At 37.6% G+C, this 22,414-nt stretch overlaps 1 protein-coding gene across 1 annotated transcript in view; it reads right to left on the bottom strand.

The window, feature by feature from the left end:
* Window positions 1-15,388, bottom strand: part of SV2C (synaptic vesicle glycoprotein 2C) — an 86,476-nt gene extending 71,088 nt beyond the window's left edge. The window contains exon 1 of the mRNA XM_075019944.1: window positions 14,809-15,388. Within this exon, the coding sequence (XP_074876045.1) occupies window positions 14,809-15,388 (580 nt within the window). The remainder of the gene's footprint in view (window positions 1-14,808) is intronic.
* Window positions 15,389-22,414: the final 7,026 nt, after the last annotated feature.

Raw genomic sequence — 22,414 nt, forward strand, 5'->3', positions numbered from 1 at the left:
GACAATACAAAATTTTAGGTCAACAAAATTTTAGACCAACAAATACCTACAATATATTTGCCTTGATTTAACATTGAGACTGAAGTGAAAATGGTCTCACAGCATGGCTACCCACACTCATCACCCACCTGTGCTCTTACAAAGGCCAAAGATGAGCCAGGAAGACAATTTTTTTTCTTGGGAGGAAAGGAGAAGTGAGAACAGTTCCGTTCTCTCCATGAAATAAAAAAACCCACATTATTTTCCAGGAGAACAACTTGTATATATTTCCAAATCATGAATCTACTCCAGTGTGCGTCCACCTTGAGGGAAATTCCAGAGATGAAAACGCATAGCTGGAAAGGTTTTGACTTTTCCAGAAACGCCATCCATGTGAAAGTCAAAGGGTCCCACAATAATCTGTCACACAGATTTCATTTAGGTATTAGTTATTTTTTTTTTGTTTCCTCTGGCATGCTTGTATTAATTCAACTGATGTGCCTAATATGTCTACTTTTGATTTGTTTCCTGTATCTCAGGTCTGTATGCTATTAAGTCTCCTTACAGTTCTGGGGATGTTCAGCTTGTATCTAAAATTTACATAAGCAGGTGTGCTAATAGATGTGGTTTTTACTTTTACTAATGAAATAATACTCTGTCTTAACAGATGAGTTTCCTGTGTACTTAGATATTATTTTAATTGAAACACTAAAATAACAAAAGGAATAGCTGCCCCTGCTTTTCCTCAGATCCAAATTAGATAAATTAATAAGTCCATAGACAAAGCTCAGTAACTGCAGATTTTGTGACAGGTAGTAGATTACTTGCTAAGATGTGGAATTTTCTTCACAGCTGTATCTTCTGATAAGGCAGCAAAATAGAGAATATGGTAAACCAGTACTTTTGCAGCACATCGTCATCATCACTTCTGCTTTAAGAATGTTATCATGTCAATAACTAAGTCTTTTAAAAAAGTACCACCTACTACCAGATGCTAGCATCATTTTTATTTATTCCATAATAGATTTCTCAGAATAAAAAATTGATCAGGGTTATTCCATTTTCTTCATTAGGACCATTTACAGACTGAATACTGGTAGTGATTATTGCAGCAAACAGCAGCACAATGCTACTGCTATTGCTTGGCTAGCTAAATCAACAATGCATTTTAGAGAAAAAGACCAAAGCACTGCTTCCTTGATACTCACAACAGAAATAAGCAATCAGTATTCAAATTTAGCAACGTGGGGCTGTAGGAACGAGCCAAAATGTGGTATTTTTCTTCCCATATAAACAGTAATTTTACAAGATGGTAGTTACCAATATGCAATATATAGAGCACAGACTTTATCAAAAACTCAAGTAATCCCCGGTGATGATGTAAGCTGTTGACAGATTCCCTAGGTACTATCACTGAACATACTGTTTTCACACTACCTTATCCTTTGATCAAACAGTTCCCTCTAGCATTAGCAAGAAAATCCTAACAGACAAGCTTTGGATAAAACACACGTAGTTAAGCTGTCCTAATACCCCTAATTCTTATTTTCTTCCATTGCAACTGCAGAGGTTCCTCTGGATTTTTCTACTCTCAGATTTAGATGCTAAATTCAATGCACTCTTTGCCCATCTCTGAATTGACCCTGTCGTGCTAGAAATTGCTGTGACTTTGCAATTTGAAATGCACTTCCATGGCAATCCTGAGAATCAGAATGATTATAAATGCTGCATATGATTGCACTGTGCAATGTGCTACAATTAATTAAATTTCAAAGCAAAAAAATGTATTTTACTAAAGCTTTAAATTGCCCACGCAATTGTCTACATTAATCATCTCATTTCATATCAAAACTGTTCATTTTGGCTACATGTTTTATTGCCTGAATGTTAATTTCTTATTTGCCTAGTCCTGCTTCTGACTCAAAACAGAGCAGAGTCCATGAATATCACTAACTTTTAATTAGTGTTGAATTAAAACAAAGCCCAAAGTACATACACCTACATTAATAACAGATGCATCCAACTCAGCAAATCAAAGCACATGATACTAAGAACTAATTAATAAAACTGTGCTCCCAGTGAAGGTAACTGTACAATATTAAAGCTAACTTGATTATTTCTTCAGTGTCCTTGTAAATGGGAGGAAATAACTTCTTTTAAATTTTGCTTCATCCATACAGAGGCTGTTACCACCTTTGTTCCAATGAAGTGAAGAGATGGGGGAAGAGAAATGATACTACAAAAAAACACCTCCAAAACCCCCAAACAAACAAACCTCAAATCAAAGACTTTCCACTGGTTTCAGAATAAGACATTGAATTAGGCCTAACCTCATCAGAAACAGGTTGCCAAAATTAATAAGGGTCTGAAACTCACAGACCTCCCAAAGCACCTGACACAAGACATCGTCTACCCCAATCTAGCACACAACAGCATACAATGAAAAAGGCAACTTCCATTGCTAATGGGCCCACATCTTCTTTCTGCTTTCCCATTTAGAGTCAATAAAATAGATTAACTAATCCAATGTTAGAATGAAGAATGACAGATCAGAATAATCCACTGTATGGTGCCAGTACACCTGCAGGTGCTGGTGATGTTAAACGGGCCTTTTAATTACATATTTACGATAGTGCCAGGAGGCACTGTTATAATATCTGTATGGAAAATTGTTTAGATGATTGCATCTATCCGTTCATGATCTGGGTTTAACAAGAGTTGTTGTTAGTGGCAACTTCAGAACCAACCTTGAAAATCACCCTGGATTCTAGCAGATTAGGAAAATACTTGTGCTCTGTGAAAAAGAGGAGGTCTGACAAATGCCAGACAAAAGAAAAACACAGCACAATGGAGTCACGCATCACATGGGTTATATTCATCCATACTTCAACTTAATATGAGGTTTTCCACTGCTAACCAGTATACAGCAAATAACTTCAGTCCAGCTAACATGACATGAAGAAATTTGCAAATGGACAACCTTTGCCTATCCTTGAGAATGCAGACCTTTTTTAACACTATGGATGTAAAGCCAGTGTCACTTTACACCATTTTCTTAATTTTCCTACTTTACATTACTCTCCCAACTTTCTACAGTCCCCCCCAAAAAGTCATATAAAAACATCTGTCTGCCTCATAAACAGGTTTCTGTGAGTCTTTGAAGACACTTTGTTCATCACATGTTTATCCTGAGAAAAGCTTATTTGTTAAGAAAAGCTAGAATAACTTGACGTATGTAATGTGTCATCAGAAACTTGGTTTTGTTTCCACTAGCTGGAACAAAGGCTGGTAGATGTTGGATAAAAGGGTCATTGGTTTAAGAGAGCCAGGGAACAACATTTTACAGTTAGTGGTAGGGAAATGCCCATCTAGAAGTCTGAGTAGTAAGTAATGTTGGCCTGGGTGTAAAATCCAAGATTCTTCAATTAAAAAAAAAACATGGAGAGAACTTCCCTAAGTCACCCACAGTTCCAGTTACATAATAAATCTGCAAGTAATTCCTCCTGGACTCCTGTGGCCTGTTTGTTTGTCGTAGTATGTGAAACTGCAAAACCTTACATTTATATCACCCCCTCCTATCAAGCCTTCCCATTTGTATAGGGCCAAAAAAGTGCTGAAAAATGGGCAAGAATAAATTAAAAAATAAAGTTTATTATAAATGTCATTAAATAACAGTGGCCTGGACAAACTGTTAACTATCACTATAGCTGTTGTTAAACAAGTTTTTGCATGAATAGTTAAAAAAATTTCCATTCGTCATATTCATGTATCTATTCTAGCAGTAACTCAGTATTATTCATTCAGTTAGGTATTTCTACTTGTATAATTTAGTGACTTTGATTCTGCATCAGCTATGAAAGTAGTGATATTCCATACATTTGAAACAATACCAAACTGGTACTTCAAACAAGGCAACCAGTTGTGTACAGTGAGAATAGACATACCCATCACATGGAAAGAATTACATCTGCAGTAGAATGCAGTCAGAGTAAATTAAAAAAACTATTTGTGTTCCATACTTTTCAGCACTGACATTCCCTTAAACAGTCAAAGTTCTGGAATAAGTAGCTATTTCAAACCTTATCTAACACAATGTACAATTTGCTTCCAATTCTCCAAAATACGGGTAGTATAAGATAAAATGACAAGTGAGACTTTGAAAGGTTCTAAAGTCCTTGAATGGTTAAATCCATCAATAAAATGCATGTGAAGAAGTTTACTCAGCTGTGACAAAAAGCCATTAAATTATGTTTGTTCCATGTCTTAATGAAGTTCATTAACACTTTCTCTGTGAAAATATTTCTTCTTCTTGCTGAGGAGCTCATATGTCCTCTCTTTCATCTCATAACTCAACATGCAAGATGAAAAATTCAGAGCTACAAATACACAAATAATGAAGATCAACATTTCTATAAAGAAAGCTTGCAGATCATAACTACTTTGCAGAATTAAGCAAACAGGGTCTTGGAATAGGGTGGACCATCATATTTAAAATGTTCGTTTTGATTAAAAACTCCATTTGACACATTGATTTAAGAAGTGATGTATCACCAGCCAGAGATCCCATGGTAGTTGAGAAAGAGAGGAAAAAGTGGAGGCAACAGCCAAATTAAATGTGCGAAATCACTATGGCCCTCAGGCTTTTCCTTTGGGAGGCATTTCCTTCTTTTGGCCGCTTTTGTAAAATTATAAATTTGTGTGATGTAAATGGTAAAGTCATTGATCTGTGATGGGATGGGCAGAGCCAGAAAATAACCTTCAATGCATAAAAAAGCAGCCCAGTGATTTTTATCTATTTTAGACACAATCAATCTCCAAGACAGAGATTTGAAGATGACTACAAGTGCATAATTATTTAGCTTTATTTTTGTGTACAAATAAACAGTACAGGCATGTTTGCACATGGTGGTAATGCATGTCTGTAAGTGGTTAAATGTACAAGTATCTTACCAGCTACTCAATCTTCACAAGTACATATGTTCTCCCAATTGCAGGCTGTATTTTTCATCATTTAAATAAAAGCAGGTTTCCCAATATCCACTGTACTCATTGAGTTCAGCTGAAGCAAGCATAGCTTAAACCTTGAAGAAATGTTACATACTGGCAACAAATGTCTTGCTCAAAAAGTGACCTACTATTTTACTAGCTGTATGGACAGTGATTGATCTCTGACATTGTTCCAAGATATACAAGTGTAGTTAGGTCCACTTAACTAAAAAAAGTAATAAGAAGTATTACATTACTGATGGAGCTCTCAAAAGATGAGTTGGTTAAAAGAGCATTTGACTGTACTGAAAATGCATACAAACACCAAGGTTCTCAGCTATGAACTGCAATGCAGTCATTTCAATTTGTCTTGTATTGAGTGTGTTACTGACTTTAAAACTGCATGGCTGAAACTGGGTATTGAGTCAGGGGAATGCTATATTTAACCCCAAGCTAAATGGTGAACTTCTTAAAAGCAAAGAGTGAATATGTAAGTTAACAGTGTCCGATAGCTTATATTCCTCAGTAAAGCTGCATGCAGGAACACTGTGAAAGAGGAAAAACATTTGACATAGCAGTACTGTTCCCCCTGTTAACACCAGCTTGAATAAGGTCCTTTGGGAACAACATCATCCTCAGAAAAGGAGGGCAGCTGTGACCCACCTTAAATACTGGCTTATCATGGGAGCCTGCAGCAGCACAGAGGACTGAATACACTGCATTTCATCAATGGTTCAGATCTGTGCTCCCAGTTCCTGTCTTGTGACAAGCCCATGATATTCCACGTGATGTGGGTTTAGTCCAGTTCATAACAGATAAAAATTGCATTGTATACTCTCTCCACTGTCCCTTTTTTCCCCTCAGAAAAGAAAAACAATCATAACCACCATCTCCACTGGTCCACATAAAGTAGCTGCTTACTACAGATAAAGATCTGTCTCTTAAGTCTTCTCCTTCAAATATTTGTATTTGGAAGGCAAGCGGCAAAAGCACTGCAGTAGGAGTACTTTAATAATCTCATTGCAAGGGAACTGAACTGTACCAAAGGCGAGCAACGTGCATGATGGCATTAGTAGTTCCGGTATCTCCATCTGAAGGAATACGACATTAATCCTACAGACCAGTTTTCACCTTGCTCTGGAATATTTAGCACACATTTCCATGACTGCAGCTCTATTTCTAAATCTTTCTATCACTGCTAAAGATTTATTACTGCTATTAACTGTAAGTGCAATGGACTCTCACTGTTATTTCAGTGAGATTCCTCACGCTCAAAGGCCTGCTATGGTTTCAGTAAGTATTCTTAACCTAGATGCATTTCTTGTGAATACAGTAATTCTCACACCCATATATAAGTACCTAACATTTTGACATCTGTGCTCTCTTCAGTAAAATTTATAACACAGCCAAGAGTCCACATTAAAAAATTAGTTCTGAATCTCTTCCTCTATCCCTGAAGTCTAAAATAATTTTAAAAAGTACATTCATCATGCTTTCCATAATAAAAACACAGATCTTCCCCTGGAAGTTTCAACTCTATAGCAGCACATCTACTAGCTGCACATAACACTAAAACAAAGAGTAGCAGAACCTTGTTTTCCTTTATTTTACATCCTTGTGGTCTATTATGTCATCACAAATCTGGTACCCTGCAAATAACTGGAATGTAGCCAGAAAACACTCACTTTCTCCTACTGTAGTCCCTGCAGGAACATGCAAGAAATCTCACTTGTATCTAATGACCTATAGTAATATTTGACAATAAAAGAGAACAGTGCTATATGTAGATGCCTTCTTACAGCAGCAGAAGGAACTTTACTCACTGCTGTGTAAGGATGGTTTTGTGACAATCTATTAAAAATCAGACCTTTTAATAAGTAGTGTCAAATATATGGTTAACTGTGTCTTCTGCATGATAGTATATGGAAGAACCATGCTGTCAAATCTAAGTATCACTGGAATTGAGTAGATAAGAGAAAACCATAACACTCGAAGCAGATTTTGTTTTGAAAGAAAATCTTAAATGTTTGAATTTTAAGAGGAAATGCAAAACAGAAAATCAGCTGCTCAGTATTTTACTTTATCAGTTTTCAGTCTTTGAATTCTGGACTTGGCCCTAAAGATAGAATTTCAGTTAAGCCACAAATGTAACATAACCTAGCATAAACAAGGCTGGTTAAAAACAGTTTAATGAATTCACAAACAAAAGTAATCTTAACTGATCATTAAGATAAATAAATTTAGTTTTCATGGCCTTTTTTCAAGCTTTAGAAATACATTTATTTACAATTGGCAAAAAGAAAAATCTTGTGATAAAATGTTTATTTAGCCATCAATTAGCAAAGACAAAATCTTTAGCTTCCATAGTAAATCATAGTACTCAAAAAAGATTACCAATCCCAAGAAAGGTCTTCCTCCCCTCCAAATCACAATGTTTCTAAGTATATGGCCTACACAGAGAATTATATCTACTTAATAGGTGAGGAAACACAGGAATATCACAAGCACTGAACATCAAAGAAAACTCAACGTAAAATTTTGCTTAAAATCATTTAAGTTTGAAGATCCACAACAAGAGAAATCTCTCTAAAAGGGAAGTTTGTTGATTCAGCAAGAAGTTACATGAATGAAACCTATCCAAACATGCAAAAGGGAAACCACAGTCTGAGAACAATTTGATTCCAGATTTGTCCATATATTTGCCTCTAAGGATGTAAGCAAGTTGTCTAGTGATGTAGTAAGGTGCCTAGACATGTTGGAGAATCCCACTAGGCATGTAGATGCCTGAATATTTACAAAATGGTGCTGTCAAACTCAGATCCTGCAGTCGTTTATTCACTGACATTTTGTCGCATGTTCCCAGATTTCTGCCAGATCCAGAGACAATCCATATAGGCTCAGGAGGAGAACAAATAACTCAAGCTATATGATCTTGCCTAAATGAATTTAGAACCTAGTCTGTGTTTAAACCAGCAAGCCTACATACAATCCGTGAGTTCAGAACACTCTTTCCTTTAAAAGTTTAGTCAGGTATAACAACTGCAATATCAGTTTTAATTACAGGAAGTTGGAAGTGTTGTACATTTACAGACAGTTATTTTTTCATCTATGAAATCAGAAAAACTTGGTTTGGGAGGGACATTTGGAGAGCTCTAGTCTGAACTCCTGCTCAGGGTTACCTTCAGAGCTAGATTACGTTGCTCCAGACCTTCTTCAGTCAACTTTTGAAAATCTCCAAAAGATCCCACAGCTTCTCTGCGCAATGAATGTCTCACAGTGGTTGACTTTCTCACTGTGAACTTTCTTCATTATACCAGAAGTTCCCTGGTTGCAACTTCTGACCTCCTCTGCTCCTCTGAGAAAAATTTGACTCCAGCTTCTCTATAGCCCTCCTCAATTATATCATAAATAGTACAGACAGATTCCCTCTTAGACCTCTTTTCTCCAAACTAAACAAGACCAATTCCTTTTTCTTCTTCTTACATGCCATATATTCCAGCCCTCTAACCACCTTACTGGGCCTTTACTGGATTTGCCCTAATTAGTTACACTCTTCTTTCAGGTGGCTCCACAACAGGACAGAGAATCCCACATTTGGCCTAGCTGTGTTGAGAAAGGCAAATAATCACATCCCTCTACTTACTAGCCACTCTTGCCAGTGCAGCTCAGGATGTGGTTAGCCTTCATTGCTGCAAGGCATTGCTGACCCATGCTCAACTTGTTTCTTACTAGGAGCCCTAGATCCTCTTCTGCAGAGTTGTTTGCTACCTAGCAGGTCAGTGCCTAGCCTATACCAGTGATTTGAGTCATTCTGTCCCAGGTGAAGGACTTGCATTTGTCATTGATAAATTTCATGGAAGATATTTGTCAAATATAAAGTTGTTTCAAAAGATCAGTGCAAAACCAGAATGAAATTAAGTAGAAAAGATCTGGCACACCAGTACTTTTTAAAACTAAGAGGGGAACAAAACTCAGTAATCATTTGGTATTCTTAACAGAGTTTATAAGACTTTGCATCAACTACTGAGCCTCTGGGGAGCACTTCCTCCCATGTAAAAGGAACGACTGTCTGGATTAGAACTATGCTGGATTATGTTTAGTAGGCTTTAAAACAGAGTAGGTCTAGGAAGCATTGCATTAGAATAGCTAATATGCAAATTAGCAGTCAATGCAGAAGTGGTAGCCACATGCCTGTTGTCCCAGACTGAAAATTACTTCAGCCCAAAGGACCTAGTTAACGCCTCTGATACTCTTCTTCCTACAAATATTATACAAAATGTCATTATTAAATTCTGATAATATCAGAGAAAACTCTTACATCAAGGCATTATTTGACACTAAACATGGGATTTCAGAAAATCCTTTGATTCCTGAAGCAAGCTGTTTGTTGCTATTCATATCCACAATACCTGCATTATCAGCCCAGTGATTTACCACCATACTTGAGTTTTTTAGATGGAAGAAACTGTCTGTATGGCTCATCAACTAAGAATATCTTTTACATATAAAGATTATTTCTGGTTTTGTTACTGTACTATAAGCCCTTATCAAGGACTTGGATAACACATTGCTCAACACAGTGGTAAGTACACAGAACAAAAAAAGACTATTCATGCTCAAGAGATCATTCAGTCTAAACTTCATACAGAGGGTGATATATGGATTCAAAACAGATGAGGGAGACTATCAGGAAGCAATGAGGAACCATTGGTCTCTGGAAAGGACAGCAGTCAGAGCATATGAGTGGCTAACCTGGTGTCAGGTTTTGTTGGCATGAATTCAAGAAAAGGTTTAGAGAAGATAATCACTTAATCCTGGGACCTTTATATAATTTTTTTTTTCTAGTGCTGAGGTAAAAAAGTACAAAAAAGTGATGGAGGTATCTGTCTGAAAAGTGTGCCAACTGGTGCCACGAAGACTGGCATCATGGACCAGTCAAGCGGGAGTCCACCTGTATTTACTGCTAGCAATGGTGACAGCAGTGCTGCTGTCAAGAGTCTTGCACATGAAGGTGAGCACTTACAGGTCCCGTGGGAGAACCAGTGAGAAGATGGTCAGCAGGGGCATGTCATCCTGAACAGATATAGCTGGGAAAGGCTAGCTTTGCCTAGCTTAGGGAAAGGAATACTTCATTATTTCAGATGCAGAGATGCTAAGGAAAGAAAAGGCCATAATTTAGATTTTACAGAAAAAAAAAAATCTATAAAACTTCAGAACAATCTGCATGCAAAGACATAGAAACAAAGTTATGTAGAAAAGTACACCCAAATCAGAGCCCAGAGAATTAACCTAAAATCAGTCCAGTTCTGAGCCCCATGTAAAACCAAAGGGATAAGATGCAAGCAGGAAAAGAGTTAAAACAACCTATTTAGGCCTGAGCCTACAACCTGTCTCACGAAGGTACAGTCCTGCCTCACCAGTGCCAGAATCCAAGAGGTCAGCATGGATCCACATATGTGCAGGAGTTTACAAGTACAGCCAAGTTATAGAGCAGGGAGAAGAGACCTTTCCCTCATGCTTAGTGACATGTCACTGTAATCTTAAAAGACTTTAATCAAGTCAACTACCCAATTTTAATAGAACAACTGCTTGGAGATTAAAAATTATATTATTTTATTATTTAACTCAAAAGGCAATGAGAAACCAGTTCATGATTCTGATCAGCACTTTAATCATGTGACTTTATAGGCTTTGAAATGCTGCCGTTCAATCAACAGTGGCCTCAAACTCATACAATGATCAATAGGGTGGGAATTTGGGAAACTGCCCTGGTGCAAGTAAATTTAAAAAAAAGCAACAGGGACGATCTATGAATATTGTCACATGTTTTTAATTAGCTCATGTTCCCTAGTAAACTGTCATGACATGATGTATGAGAAATCAGTTTTTACAACTGAGTCAATGAGTGCTTTTTCAATAACAAGTTAACATGTTCTTAGTGTGTTTCTTACCAGTCTAGAAAACTACCTGAAAAATAAATATTGTGTATGTGTACCAGTTCCAACTTATAACTCCTAGCACTGGTCCCATGACTTTAGTATTCTAACAACATTAAAGCCCTCTGGATTATGGAATCATAATCATGAAGAAATTATGCCGTCTGGAAGACCCTAGTTAGGATGTAATTATGACGTGAAATGACAACAGCAAAATAATTGAAATGCCTGGCTGTGAGGGCCTAGTTATGATCATAGAAAAAAATGTTTTTACTAAGAGTTTACTGCCATGATGAATATTTTGTATCACTGGAATATGGTTATACTGTCTGCAAAGGCTGTATATCTACACTGATTATAAGCAATAGATACATCAGTGTACTGACAAACTGCAGCCTATGATATATTTCTATTAGCAATGGGCAAATAATATCATTTTTTGTGAAATTATTTATAAAACCACCATGTGTTGCAATGCCTTCAATACACACTTGGAAAGTAACTGTTTATCTCTGTTTTTTCCTGCTTTTTTATGTTAATCTTTTAGCACAGAATTGTTTGTTTGTTAATACAACACAGAGGCTAGTATTATACTGTTACAAAAGGAAGATAAGGGGATATCCATTACAACTTCTGTATTTTAGGCATGAGAATATATTGTTTTCACACCGAAGCCTTCCAGAGTTGTTTCCTCAATTTTGTCAGTGAGCACCATTTATATAGATACACATATACCTATATCGATGAGGTATTTAACAGCTTCTGTACTGAATTTTAGTTAAACATTGACAGAGTCATTCCAATATATCTCAAGACAGCATCATAAGAAGTCTAGTGACAGCAAAATCCTCAAACCTTTTCCTGACATGGGTCAGACCTTAACAAGTGACTGCCAATCCTCATGGCCACCTGCTACTGCGGGGACAATACTCTCCACTCCCAATTACAGACACTTCCTAAATGCTTACAGCAGGTGTTTAAATGAAACACTGTTTTTAGAAAATATAATGTATTTTCCCCCAGTTTTCAATTCCGTATAACAGGTATAATGAAGAAAAAGTATTATGGCCATGTTCTCCACACTCATAACTGGACAATCAGAGAAACCAAGAGTACTAAAGTGTTCAGAATGTCTTAATTATGAAAAGATCCATTTCCCAGTTTAACATTTAATGTAAGTGGAAGGAACTGCATATGCAGATCAGTTACCTACTGAATGTGTAAGCATTAAGAAGTTCCCTCTTAATGTTATGTAACTTTGTTCTTTTCCTTACCCCCACACAAACTAATTGCAGAGACATTTGGTGGCTATCCTTATATTGTTATCATCCTGGAGAACAAAGACAGCTTTGACCATTCAATTTGTCAGGGGGGTGCATGTTGCATGTGGGTTTGATAACAAATAGGGTTACCAGTAATTAAAAAATGGAGTTGAGATCCATCATTTTTATTCCAGCAATAGAGAAGACATACAAAAATTGATTAGCAGAGTTTAAAGATGTCCTCAACTGCCAAGTACTGAGTAACAAAATCACAATAAAAGCAAGTTGGGTGTACACTGTTCTTATAAAATGTATTCTGTGTTATTATCTGCACTGGCACAGTGATGTTTATCTAGAGATACCTTTTTGGGTTGTTTTGGTTTCTCTTCTTTCTCTCTACTCTCTGAATCACTTACAGGGCTCCAAAATGGCTATAAATAGACATGTTTATGCACCTTTTCTCTGTTAGACGTAGATCTGAAAACTCACAGGTCCAAGCATGACAAATATGAAGTTGTAAATTTATGTAAACAAGTAGTACGAAACAGATTATTTGCATGCAGCCTCTTTAAACATAAAAACTTAGATAATTTTTTTCTTTTATTAGAAGTTTAATCACTGCAATGTGCAAACAAGCACAGTAGTTAATTTCTAACAACTGATCAAATGGTAAGGAACGCCTCAAAGGACCCAGCCACCTGAGAACTCAGCTTCCATTTCCACTTATGATCCTCTGACACAAAGGGAGGCTTACAGATATAAATGAGTGTGACTACAGTCCACTTTATTGAAATCCATAGAACCAAACTGCTAGTATCAATATGTCAGGAATCCAATCTATTATGGGCTTAATGGTCTACCAAGAAAGCTTCTGAGTTATTTAAATAGCACAAATAGCCTTGTGCTATCTGAAATTCTGAATCTAATTTTGATGCAGTTGGTATCTTAGGGTCCTTCTAATTGATAATGAGCAATGGAATAAAGTCAGGAAAACGAGCTAAGTTAAAATGAGACTGTTGCAACAGAACTATGTGCTGTAAAGATGGAGGCAACAAACAAGTATATCTGCCAGAAGACAAATGTTCCTAAATATTTTATAAGAAGCCCTCCTTTTCTATAATAGCCTGGGTGTTTCAGGCTCAAGCTGCTTATCTACACAGACATATTCCATTTTCTGCCACATCCCAAGCCCCCATGCTCCTATCTCGTCCCTTCCTCCAGGTACCATTTCCACAACCTTTCTCCACAGCCCTGCCCCATGAGACCCTTACTTTATCTGCTGTGCCCAGGGATGCCCAGGATGGGCCAGCACGGATCTGTTCACGGCACTGCTGCTCTCACCAAGTCACACATGGCTGGCTCAGTCTACCTATTTGGTGCACTGTGGGAGGGAAGAGGCAACAGGATGAAACACAGCCTACCCCCCTCAACTGAACAGACACAAAAAGCATACCCTTCAGCCATTTGTCTTCATGATTTCTGTTCCCCCTGACTCAGTATTAGCATTACACTTTTAGGATGGCTAAAGCACAGTCATTGGGATTAAAGGAGTAAAAGACAAAAGGAGGGGAAAGGCTAGACAGCATTTTCCCTGCATTTCCTGCATTTCCCAGATTGCATTCCACCTCACCCTTGATAATGCTCCCATGCAGTATGACAATGTTGCTGGACAGTTGTGTCATCTACTTTTTATTATGCCTGTATAAATCCAGCAGAACTCCAATACTCCAACTGTGGTTTGTTTGCTTGTTTGTTTTTAAATCAGTTCATGTGGATGTCTACTCATGTATATGAGAATGAAATGTATCCCTCTCCTCTTAAGTTTTACTGTGCAGTCTCCCACTTTAGTGATTTATTTATACTTACTGACTGAAAAAGAAAACAATTATCTAAAAAATAAAACTATAATAGAATCATAGAATCACAGAATCATAGAATCATTTAGGTTGGAAAAGACCTTCAAGATCATCGAGTCCAACCATTAACCATGCCCACTAAACCAGGTCCTGAAGTGCCCTGTCCTCTCGCTTTCTGAGTATCTCCAGGGATGGTGACTCAACCACTTCCCTGTGCAGCCCATTCCAATGTTTGACAACCCTCTCAGTAAAAAAACTTTTCCTACTATCTAACCTAAATTTCCCTTGCCTCAACGTAAGGCCATTTCCTCTTGTCCTATCTCCAGCCACCTGACAGAAGAGACCAGCACCCACCTCACTACAACCCCCTTTCAGGTGGTTGTAGAGAGCGATAAGGTCTCCCCTCAGCCTCCTTTTTTCTAGACTAAACAACCCTAGTTCCCTCAGCTGCTCCCCATAAAACTTGTGCTCCAGGCCCCTCACCAACTTGGTTGCCCTCCTCTGAACAAGCTCCAGCAACTCAGTGTCTTTCTTGTAGTGAGGGGCCCAAAACTGAACACAGGACTCGAGGTGTGGCCTCACCAGTGCTGAATACAGGGGAACAACCACCTCCCCGTTCCTTCTGGCCACATTAAATCAATATTAGCTGTTAATACATCTTGTGGATTGCTTATTTATATTCAATACAAACATATTTTTATATAAGCATTGGTGTTGACAAATACATATTTAGGCGTACTTTCAGCAACACTTGTAATAACACAAAGACAGAGCAAAGACTTTACTCACCAAGCCATCCTGATCCAGAATTGGGTATACACATGTCTGTTTCAGCACTGGGCAATACAAATCCAACTACAAAAACTTCGACCCCATCAGCCATTAAGGCCATTCCCAAAACAAAGAAGAGGGCCCACTGGAAACGACCATGGCCGCATTCTTGTATTATCAGTTCGTACTGCTGTGCTAGCTCTTCTTCATCAGCTTTCCTCTCTGTTTCCAGTTCATGACGATCCTTATATTCATCACGCATAGGCTGACCTAAGGCCACCATGCCATCCTTGCCCTGCCCCATATTAGGGATTCCCTGATACTCCCCTTCATAAATTTCATCATCTTCATCGTGCCCTTCAGTTGCTTCACTTGATCCTTCATCATCATTAGCTTCTACACCATAATTTCCTCCTTGGACATAGTAATCATCATCATCTTCCTCATCCTGGAATCGGTTGTAGGACCTCTGTGTGTAGCCATCCTGAGCTCTGTCAACAGCTTTATTCACTTTTTTCACCGCTTGCCTCTTCACTTCTTTGGCAATATCTTTTGCCCCTTTCATTAATGAAGTCCTGTCTTTGTATGTTTCTTCCATCTTTTATCAAAGAAAGATTGGTGTTATGCTGCAGAGGGACCTGCTGAATACCGTTCAGACTATCTATTGTGCGTTGGACATCAGTAGAAAAAGCCCAAGTACATGTGAAGCTGTAATATTCAACCTGCAAAATATGAGAGAAAAAAGTTTATACTTTGCTCCTTCTTAGTTACTTGTTCACATTGATGTGGTACCACACCACTCTTCATTTAAGCGCTGGACACCACAGTTGAGGGTTTCAAATATACAAAACTGGATTTTCTTCAGAGATGCAAATATGTCAGGTTACAAGGAAAATGCTCTGAAGAGAAATCTAATATCTCTACTGATTTTTAAAATGCAATTTATTACACTCTAGTCTTTTAATGGATACCAGGTTTTATTCTGAAAGAAAACAAGCAGTTTTGTGTACCATACATCATATTGACACTGTCTGCAGTGTCCTTCCCTATTTGAACTCCCTGCTATGTAATAAAAGGCTACAAATATTAGCTTTTCTCTCAATGAGTTACTGTGAAATATCTGTCCTCTGTCCAGCCTCCCATCTACACAGATCTTGTAGGGAGTTAATATTCCTTAGATCCGTACCAGTCGCTCAAAGCTGACTGAACTATGCCAATGCATTCACAGGTCATTCACAGAGTCTTAGCAATATGTAGTCCCATCCTAAAACAACATCAGCACAGGGAGCCGGGTGGGTGGAAATGGTGGCACCTTCACACTTTGGAGATTTCCAATATCTAAATAATGGACAGAAACATCCCTCTCTCCCCTGTCCATAGTGACAGTAGAGGCAGCCTGGAGCAACTGTATATTACCAGCTAATTAAGCCCAGAGTGTGTTAGTCAGACATGACCTCACACCGATCTAGCTGCTTGAAAGCACCCAGACATTTTGTTCCAGTCCTCCTCCCTGCTCCCCTGCTGTATCTTTCCATCTCTTCCTTTATGCAGCCCCAGGATCACAAATACAGACACAATAAGTCAAGAGCAGCTTGCTTATTTGACTGAAGACTAACCATTCCCTTATTTTCTGTGTGGTTTTCAGGTATATCAGCAAGGCAATTTGCTCATCACACATCTGCATGATCAGTAGGGGTAGTAGAAAGAAATGGAAAGTGCATGCAAGCACAGGGAGGCAAGAAATGCAGGATCCTTCTTTGGCAATAGTCCACAGTTAGAACAGCTGAAATCAATTACAAAACTGCGCCATAACTCGTGTGTCTAAACGTAAAGCAGGGGTGAATCTGGGCACTGCAACAGGGTTGCAGAAGCCTTACATCTGGGAGAAAGCAGGCTAAAATTTCTGTAGCGGTGCTTCTGAAAAAACATCACCTGCTTCCAGCCTGGGAAAAAGGTTATTTTTAACCATGATCATTTTAATGATCTATTTTCCAGCATAACCTCAGAAAAAGCTGCAGTAGCACAACTAAGGACACAGTGAGATATATTGCAGGAGTAAGAATAAATGGCTGGAAATTCCTGAAGCAAATCCTATTCCCCTTGCTAAAGCAGTGTGAACTGCTCTTCCCACCCCCCACCCCCTCCCCAACCTCCATGGGAGAAGACCAGGGTAGTACTTTAAGAAACTGTCCTTTACTCATTCAGTTGTAAACACTGTCCCCAGAAGTATATTCCAGACATCAATTTTAAGACTGATACTGTTTTGAAGGATGAAAGAATTACAGACTGCATTAGATAAACTGAGGACATGATGTACTTCTGATAAAAGAAAACCAACCCTAAAATCACACAGACATGCAGCTAATATGACCTAAGAAGCTAAAAGATATTTCCCTTTTTTTTTTTTATAATGACTATAGAAATTCTTCTATAGTGGAAAATGTCTTTATTTTTAGTCCTTTCCTCTAGATTAATTTCATACACTCTGAATGTTTCTCAAAGAAATCAGATGTGATGGCACTATTCAACTATTCAATGCAAACTGAAGCATTTACTGGAAGAGAAATGCAGGCTTAAAAAAGCCAGGATGTAATATTTATGACTGAAAAATGTAGCCTGATTTTAGGTACATGATGATCCTTCTAAGTAGGTCATCCTGGTGAATCTTTTATGCTAAGGCAGTTTCTCTAATTACAGCTTTTCAGTTTTTGAGGCGCTCCTTAGAAGTAATTCTTTGTGTACTGAATTAGGCATGTGGTCCTTACTGTTACCTGTGTGTGACTACAGTATCTATTAGCTGTTATTGAACATGTAAAACATAATAACATTCACTGGGCCTGCTGTAGCCTTCTACAAATACTTTCAAAAACTCCATGAACTCCTAACAGGTACTCTTCTGAGTGTTAATGATTACAAAGTGTTCCTAGATTTTGACCATTTTGGATTATTTTAGAGTGTTCGTGTACCCTGCTTAACCTAAACTCTGTATTCCTTCAGTCCTTAGATTACTTTTTTTTTTTCATTTCCAGCAAGTACAGACTTCTTTTAAGGATTGTTGGTTGTCAAATTCCATTTTAGTGTAGGGTATGTCTATGGAGGGAAGACAGCAGGAGTTTAGGAATACTGAATGAACATAAAGACTAAATGCCAATACCGGCAAAACCATGATTTGCACTCCTATAGTACACCTACCTCATGAGTTCAGCAGACTCTAAAATCACAAATTTGCAAAAAGCAACTGAGCTTGCTTACACTGTAGTTTTTGATAGACCAGGTATGTCAATAAGGAATTACACCTGTTCAAACTTATTAACAGCATAACTCCGCCAGCAAAAACCTGCACATACACCAAGTCAAATTTCTGTCTGGTCAGACAGAAAGATGTACTGAGTATGAAATCAGAAATTTCTCATTATCTTGCTCAAGTTTCCAAGCAGCACACCGAATTTGAAAACTGTTCTTTTAAACAGCTTTGCTATCTCAATGAACTGAGATCCCTGCCTTAAGGGTGATAAGTACAATGAGGAATTATTTACAGCCCATGCATGATAGCTCCCCACCCTTTTAATTATGTTGGTCTGATTGATTACAAGCAAGTAACTGGAAAGTCTGAAAGAGTGAGGATTAATGTCTATGGGAGTAGAATAAAGCAGCTAAAGCACAGATGAGAGTCTAGCCATATACTCTTGTTTGTACCAACTGTTTACCTACCCAACAAGCCTGCTCACTTTCACTAAATTAAAGACCACATTCTTATTCAATTCCTTCAATTAAAAAAAAGAAATCCCAGGAAAATAGTGATTTCATCTGAAATAAAAATATTTCGAGAAATACCCACAAAATTTTTTTCCAAAACACTCAGAAGATGCATGCACAAAAAAATAAAACTATTTGTTTGCTTTAATGTTTATTCTTTTCTATTCTATTATATTCACAAATTTCAGTATAGTTACTACTTTGTACCTATTGTGCTACATCTGAAATAAAGGTCATAAATTACAAACTAAATCGGTGAGATCCCAAGAAGATGTAAATCTATAGATGCCAGAAAACCCATTCCCACAAAGACTTACATCTTTGCTTAACATAAGCCATGAGAAGACTCACTGAAGACTAACAACACATGCTATGAACTATATGCATATCTTCAGATAATAAATTTTTCAGAATAGACCTCGCAGTCACACTGAAGTGGAGCTATGGCATTTCAGATACACTTGGGGACCTAGTATAACATCTTACCTGCTTTCCTTTTGAATCTGTAGTTACTTTCACCAAAAAAGGAAATACTAAAAAACATTTCTTATTTAAGTTGGTGTCTTTTTAAATGCACATTTTACCCAACATTTTGATTCTGGTTTGATTTCTGTTTTTCTATCTTTGTTTTTCATTATCAATGACCTTTGCATGGTTACAAGTGTTTAATTTCTTCTGTGTTTATCATTGCTCCAAGTTGCCTTCACGTGAAGGTATAATCTTCTGCTAGATCATAATTACTTCCAATTATACTACTGTGATGTGTCAGATGCTTATATTTCCAGGTGAAATACAAGCATCTGAACTATGTAAACTTACAAACAGAAGATGTTTTTTCCTTGCATGTGCTCTCAGTTATAAAAAAGGGGTAAGAAAAAATAGAAAAGTGTTATGTATTGCTGTGTCATGACAAAGAACAATTATATTCAAATTTTACTAAAGTTCTCCAAAAATTTTTACATAGTACAGTTCAAATAACACAAAGGATGCAATCCTACAAGTCACCACAGACCTGAGCCATATGCAGAGGTACAACCCAACCTTGAATTTAGTGGGATACATGCAAACTTCCTCCCCAACTCTTCATGAGCAAAACTGTTATAGAAGAGCTGTTCTTTTATTGTTCCAGGGTAGTCCTTGCTTCAGTATACCCTGATAAAGAATAGATACCGCAATAAAAGGCTATTTATTTATAGAGGTATTTATTTATTTATTTATTTATTTATAATAAATAAGAGCTGGCACCAAAGCTGGTGAGAATGGGGTTCTTTCAGGTAATGTTAGCAGATTAAAAGATAAACTTCTATAGTCTAAGCAAATTTTCTTTCTCTCATGTCAAGAGTCACACACCCAGGTTGCAGCTCTTCTGTCTTGGATTCCAGTTGCCAAAGTCATATAAATCACTGTAAAGCTGCAGTGCCACCAACAGTGGCAGTCCCTAACCCTCTCCCAGTTCAGATGGCATTCTCACCACTTCTCCTGTACCAGCAGCTTTCACTATTCACGCTTAGTGCAGCCACAAAACACATACACAAGATGAGCCTGGGAACTCATTAATCTAGTACACATCAAAGATCCTGAGGTCAGCAGAGACAGGAGTTTTATGGTACAGTGCAATCTCTCCTTTCCCATCTTATTCCTTTTCTTCCTCATTAAACCAGCAGAGAACTGTTTCTGTCTCTGCACTATATGCTCTACCTGCCCAGCTTCTCTTAAATTATTTAACTAATTTACCAAATTAGAATAAAACCAGAGGATTTGCTTTTAACTTGCTTTTGCTTGAAATTTGTTGACCTTTATCAGAAAAAAAAAAGGGGGGACATTTTTGCCTGAAAGCATGTTCATTTTTTCTGTGTGTATCAGCCATTAACATGAAATACAATCTTTAACTGCCTCTTAGGGCCTTAAAGTATCACCAAACCCAAATAACTCTTCTAATTCTTTTCTTAGAGTGCTTTTGATCACAGGCTTAATTCTTCCTCACATACAGCTGGATATATAAGCACAGAAACAGGATCTGCAAAAGCTCTGCTTAAAGCAGTACAAACCCAAAAAGCTAATGGTACAGTGAAATCAGACCACATGCATATGTAAGACCAAATATGAAAAACTGACCAGTGAAAATCAGGAAATCTTAACGGAATCATCTGTGATAAAAATTCAATGATATTGTAAAAAACGAATTCTCCTTTAACCAAGGGAGCCAGACTAGGAAATGATACCTGCAAAGTTAGGAGGTGGGCCATTCTTCACTTTATAGTTGCACTACATTACTCCTCCCCACATTATTTCTATGTTCTACGTATCTTTCAAAGAATATCCTGAAGGAGGGTGCCACAATGCTGATAAGTTTTATGAGCACCACAATCCTTTTAAACAGTGACATAGACATGTCTAATTCAGCTGGCCATCATTAAATACATTCTGGCTTCAAAACCCCTCTGATCCACGGTTGCACCTAAGGTCACAGTCTGGACTGAGGATTCATCTATGGTCCATCCTTTCTTATTAAGCTCTTTTCACGCTTTCTTTTGACCTACAAAATAGCTTTATTACTGACAGCAAAGGAAGATGCTATCTACTCTGTGGTTGTAATACTTACCAACACATCTAAATCCTTAGAAGTAGATTCAGCTCAATGCACCCTCCCAACAGTAGGGCTAGACAGTGCTACAAAACTGATACAGTCATATCTATTAATTAAATTATAGCAGCAAAACTGTAAAGACTCTACAGTGGAGTGATCCTTTCCTTTGAATTTTTCTTAATCAAAAGCTTACTTTTCTAGGAAATGGTGATTGTACAAAAAGTAAGGCATACTTTGAAATTTCTTGTTATCTTTTACACAGTAAACTAATAACAGAGAATAGCAGATACAAAGAAAATAAATTTACTAATAAGTTTTTAAAAATCTAGTGCTAATTACTTACTTTGCCTTATTGTACTTAAATACTGGTGTTTTAATTGCTTTTGTTGGTTTTACAATCAGTCTGATCACTCTCTGGCTACTTGAAGCTGGTCTTTGTTGAATATTACATGACAAACACTGAAAAATTCATTCTCATTAAAGGCAAGGCAGGACCGTTGGAATGCTCTTCCAACACTGTGGTTTTAATTTGAACACTGTTTCATGCTTCCTGTGGGCCTCTTAAATGAGCATTTCCAGGATTTGTGTTGAGTGGCGGTTACTAAAACACATCAACTTGTTCAATAAGTATTGACAAGAATCAAGCAAGGAGAAATTTCAGCCAGACTGGATGACCTAAACTAAATCTCTTAAGTGAAAGTTAATGAGATTGCATACTGTGCCCACACTACCTGCATTGACTACCCAAATCTTGGGGAAGGAAGCTGAAATTTCATTATTTTCAAAACTTTCATTTTAACCAAACATATTTAAACACATTTCTGCACTTCTCAGATTGTCACAGTAAAAGAAAATTGTATTTCCCACTGGAGCCAAGACTTATCCCCCTTCTCATAGGTACTTCTCTTGAAAATTCACTTTCCTCATCGGGGTATGTGCATCCAGTATGTTTTGTACTTTTCAGTTGTCAGAATCACAGTGAAAAATATCATCCTCTATTTCAATAATGGGGGAATAGCACAAAACAGGTGGACAAGCAAGTTTTCATTGCTGAACGCTGCCAATCAAAAAAAACCCCAAAAACCAAACTACTAACCAGCACTTGCTTTCTTATATCTGCCATGATCATGTTCGCTGCTGCACAGAAAGCAGATGAGTCTTGTCTGAAAGTAAAGGCCCACCAGCTGTGAAGAATGGCTCAAGGTTGAAAGAAGACAGAAAAATAATTCCCCTCACAATGGAGAAGACAGATAGAAAACCTGGGGATATATGTCCAGAAAA

Source organism: Buteo buteo, chromosome Z, assembly GCF_964188355.1.
Source record: "Buteo buteo chromosome Z, bButBut1.hap1.1, whole genome shotgun sequence".
NCBI lineage: Eukaryota > Metazoa > Chordata > Aves > Accipitriformes > Accipitridae > Buteo > Buteo buteo.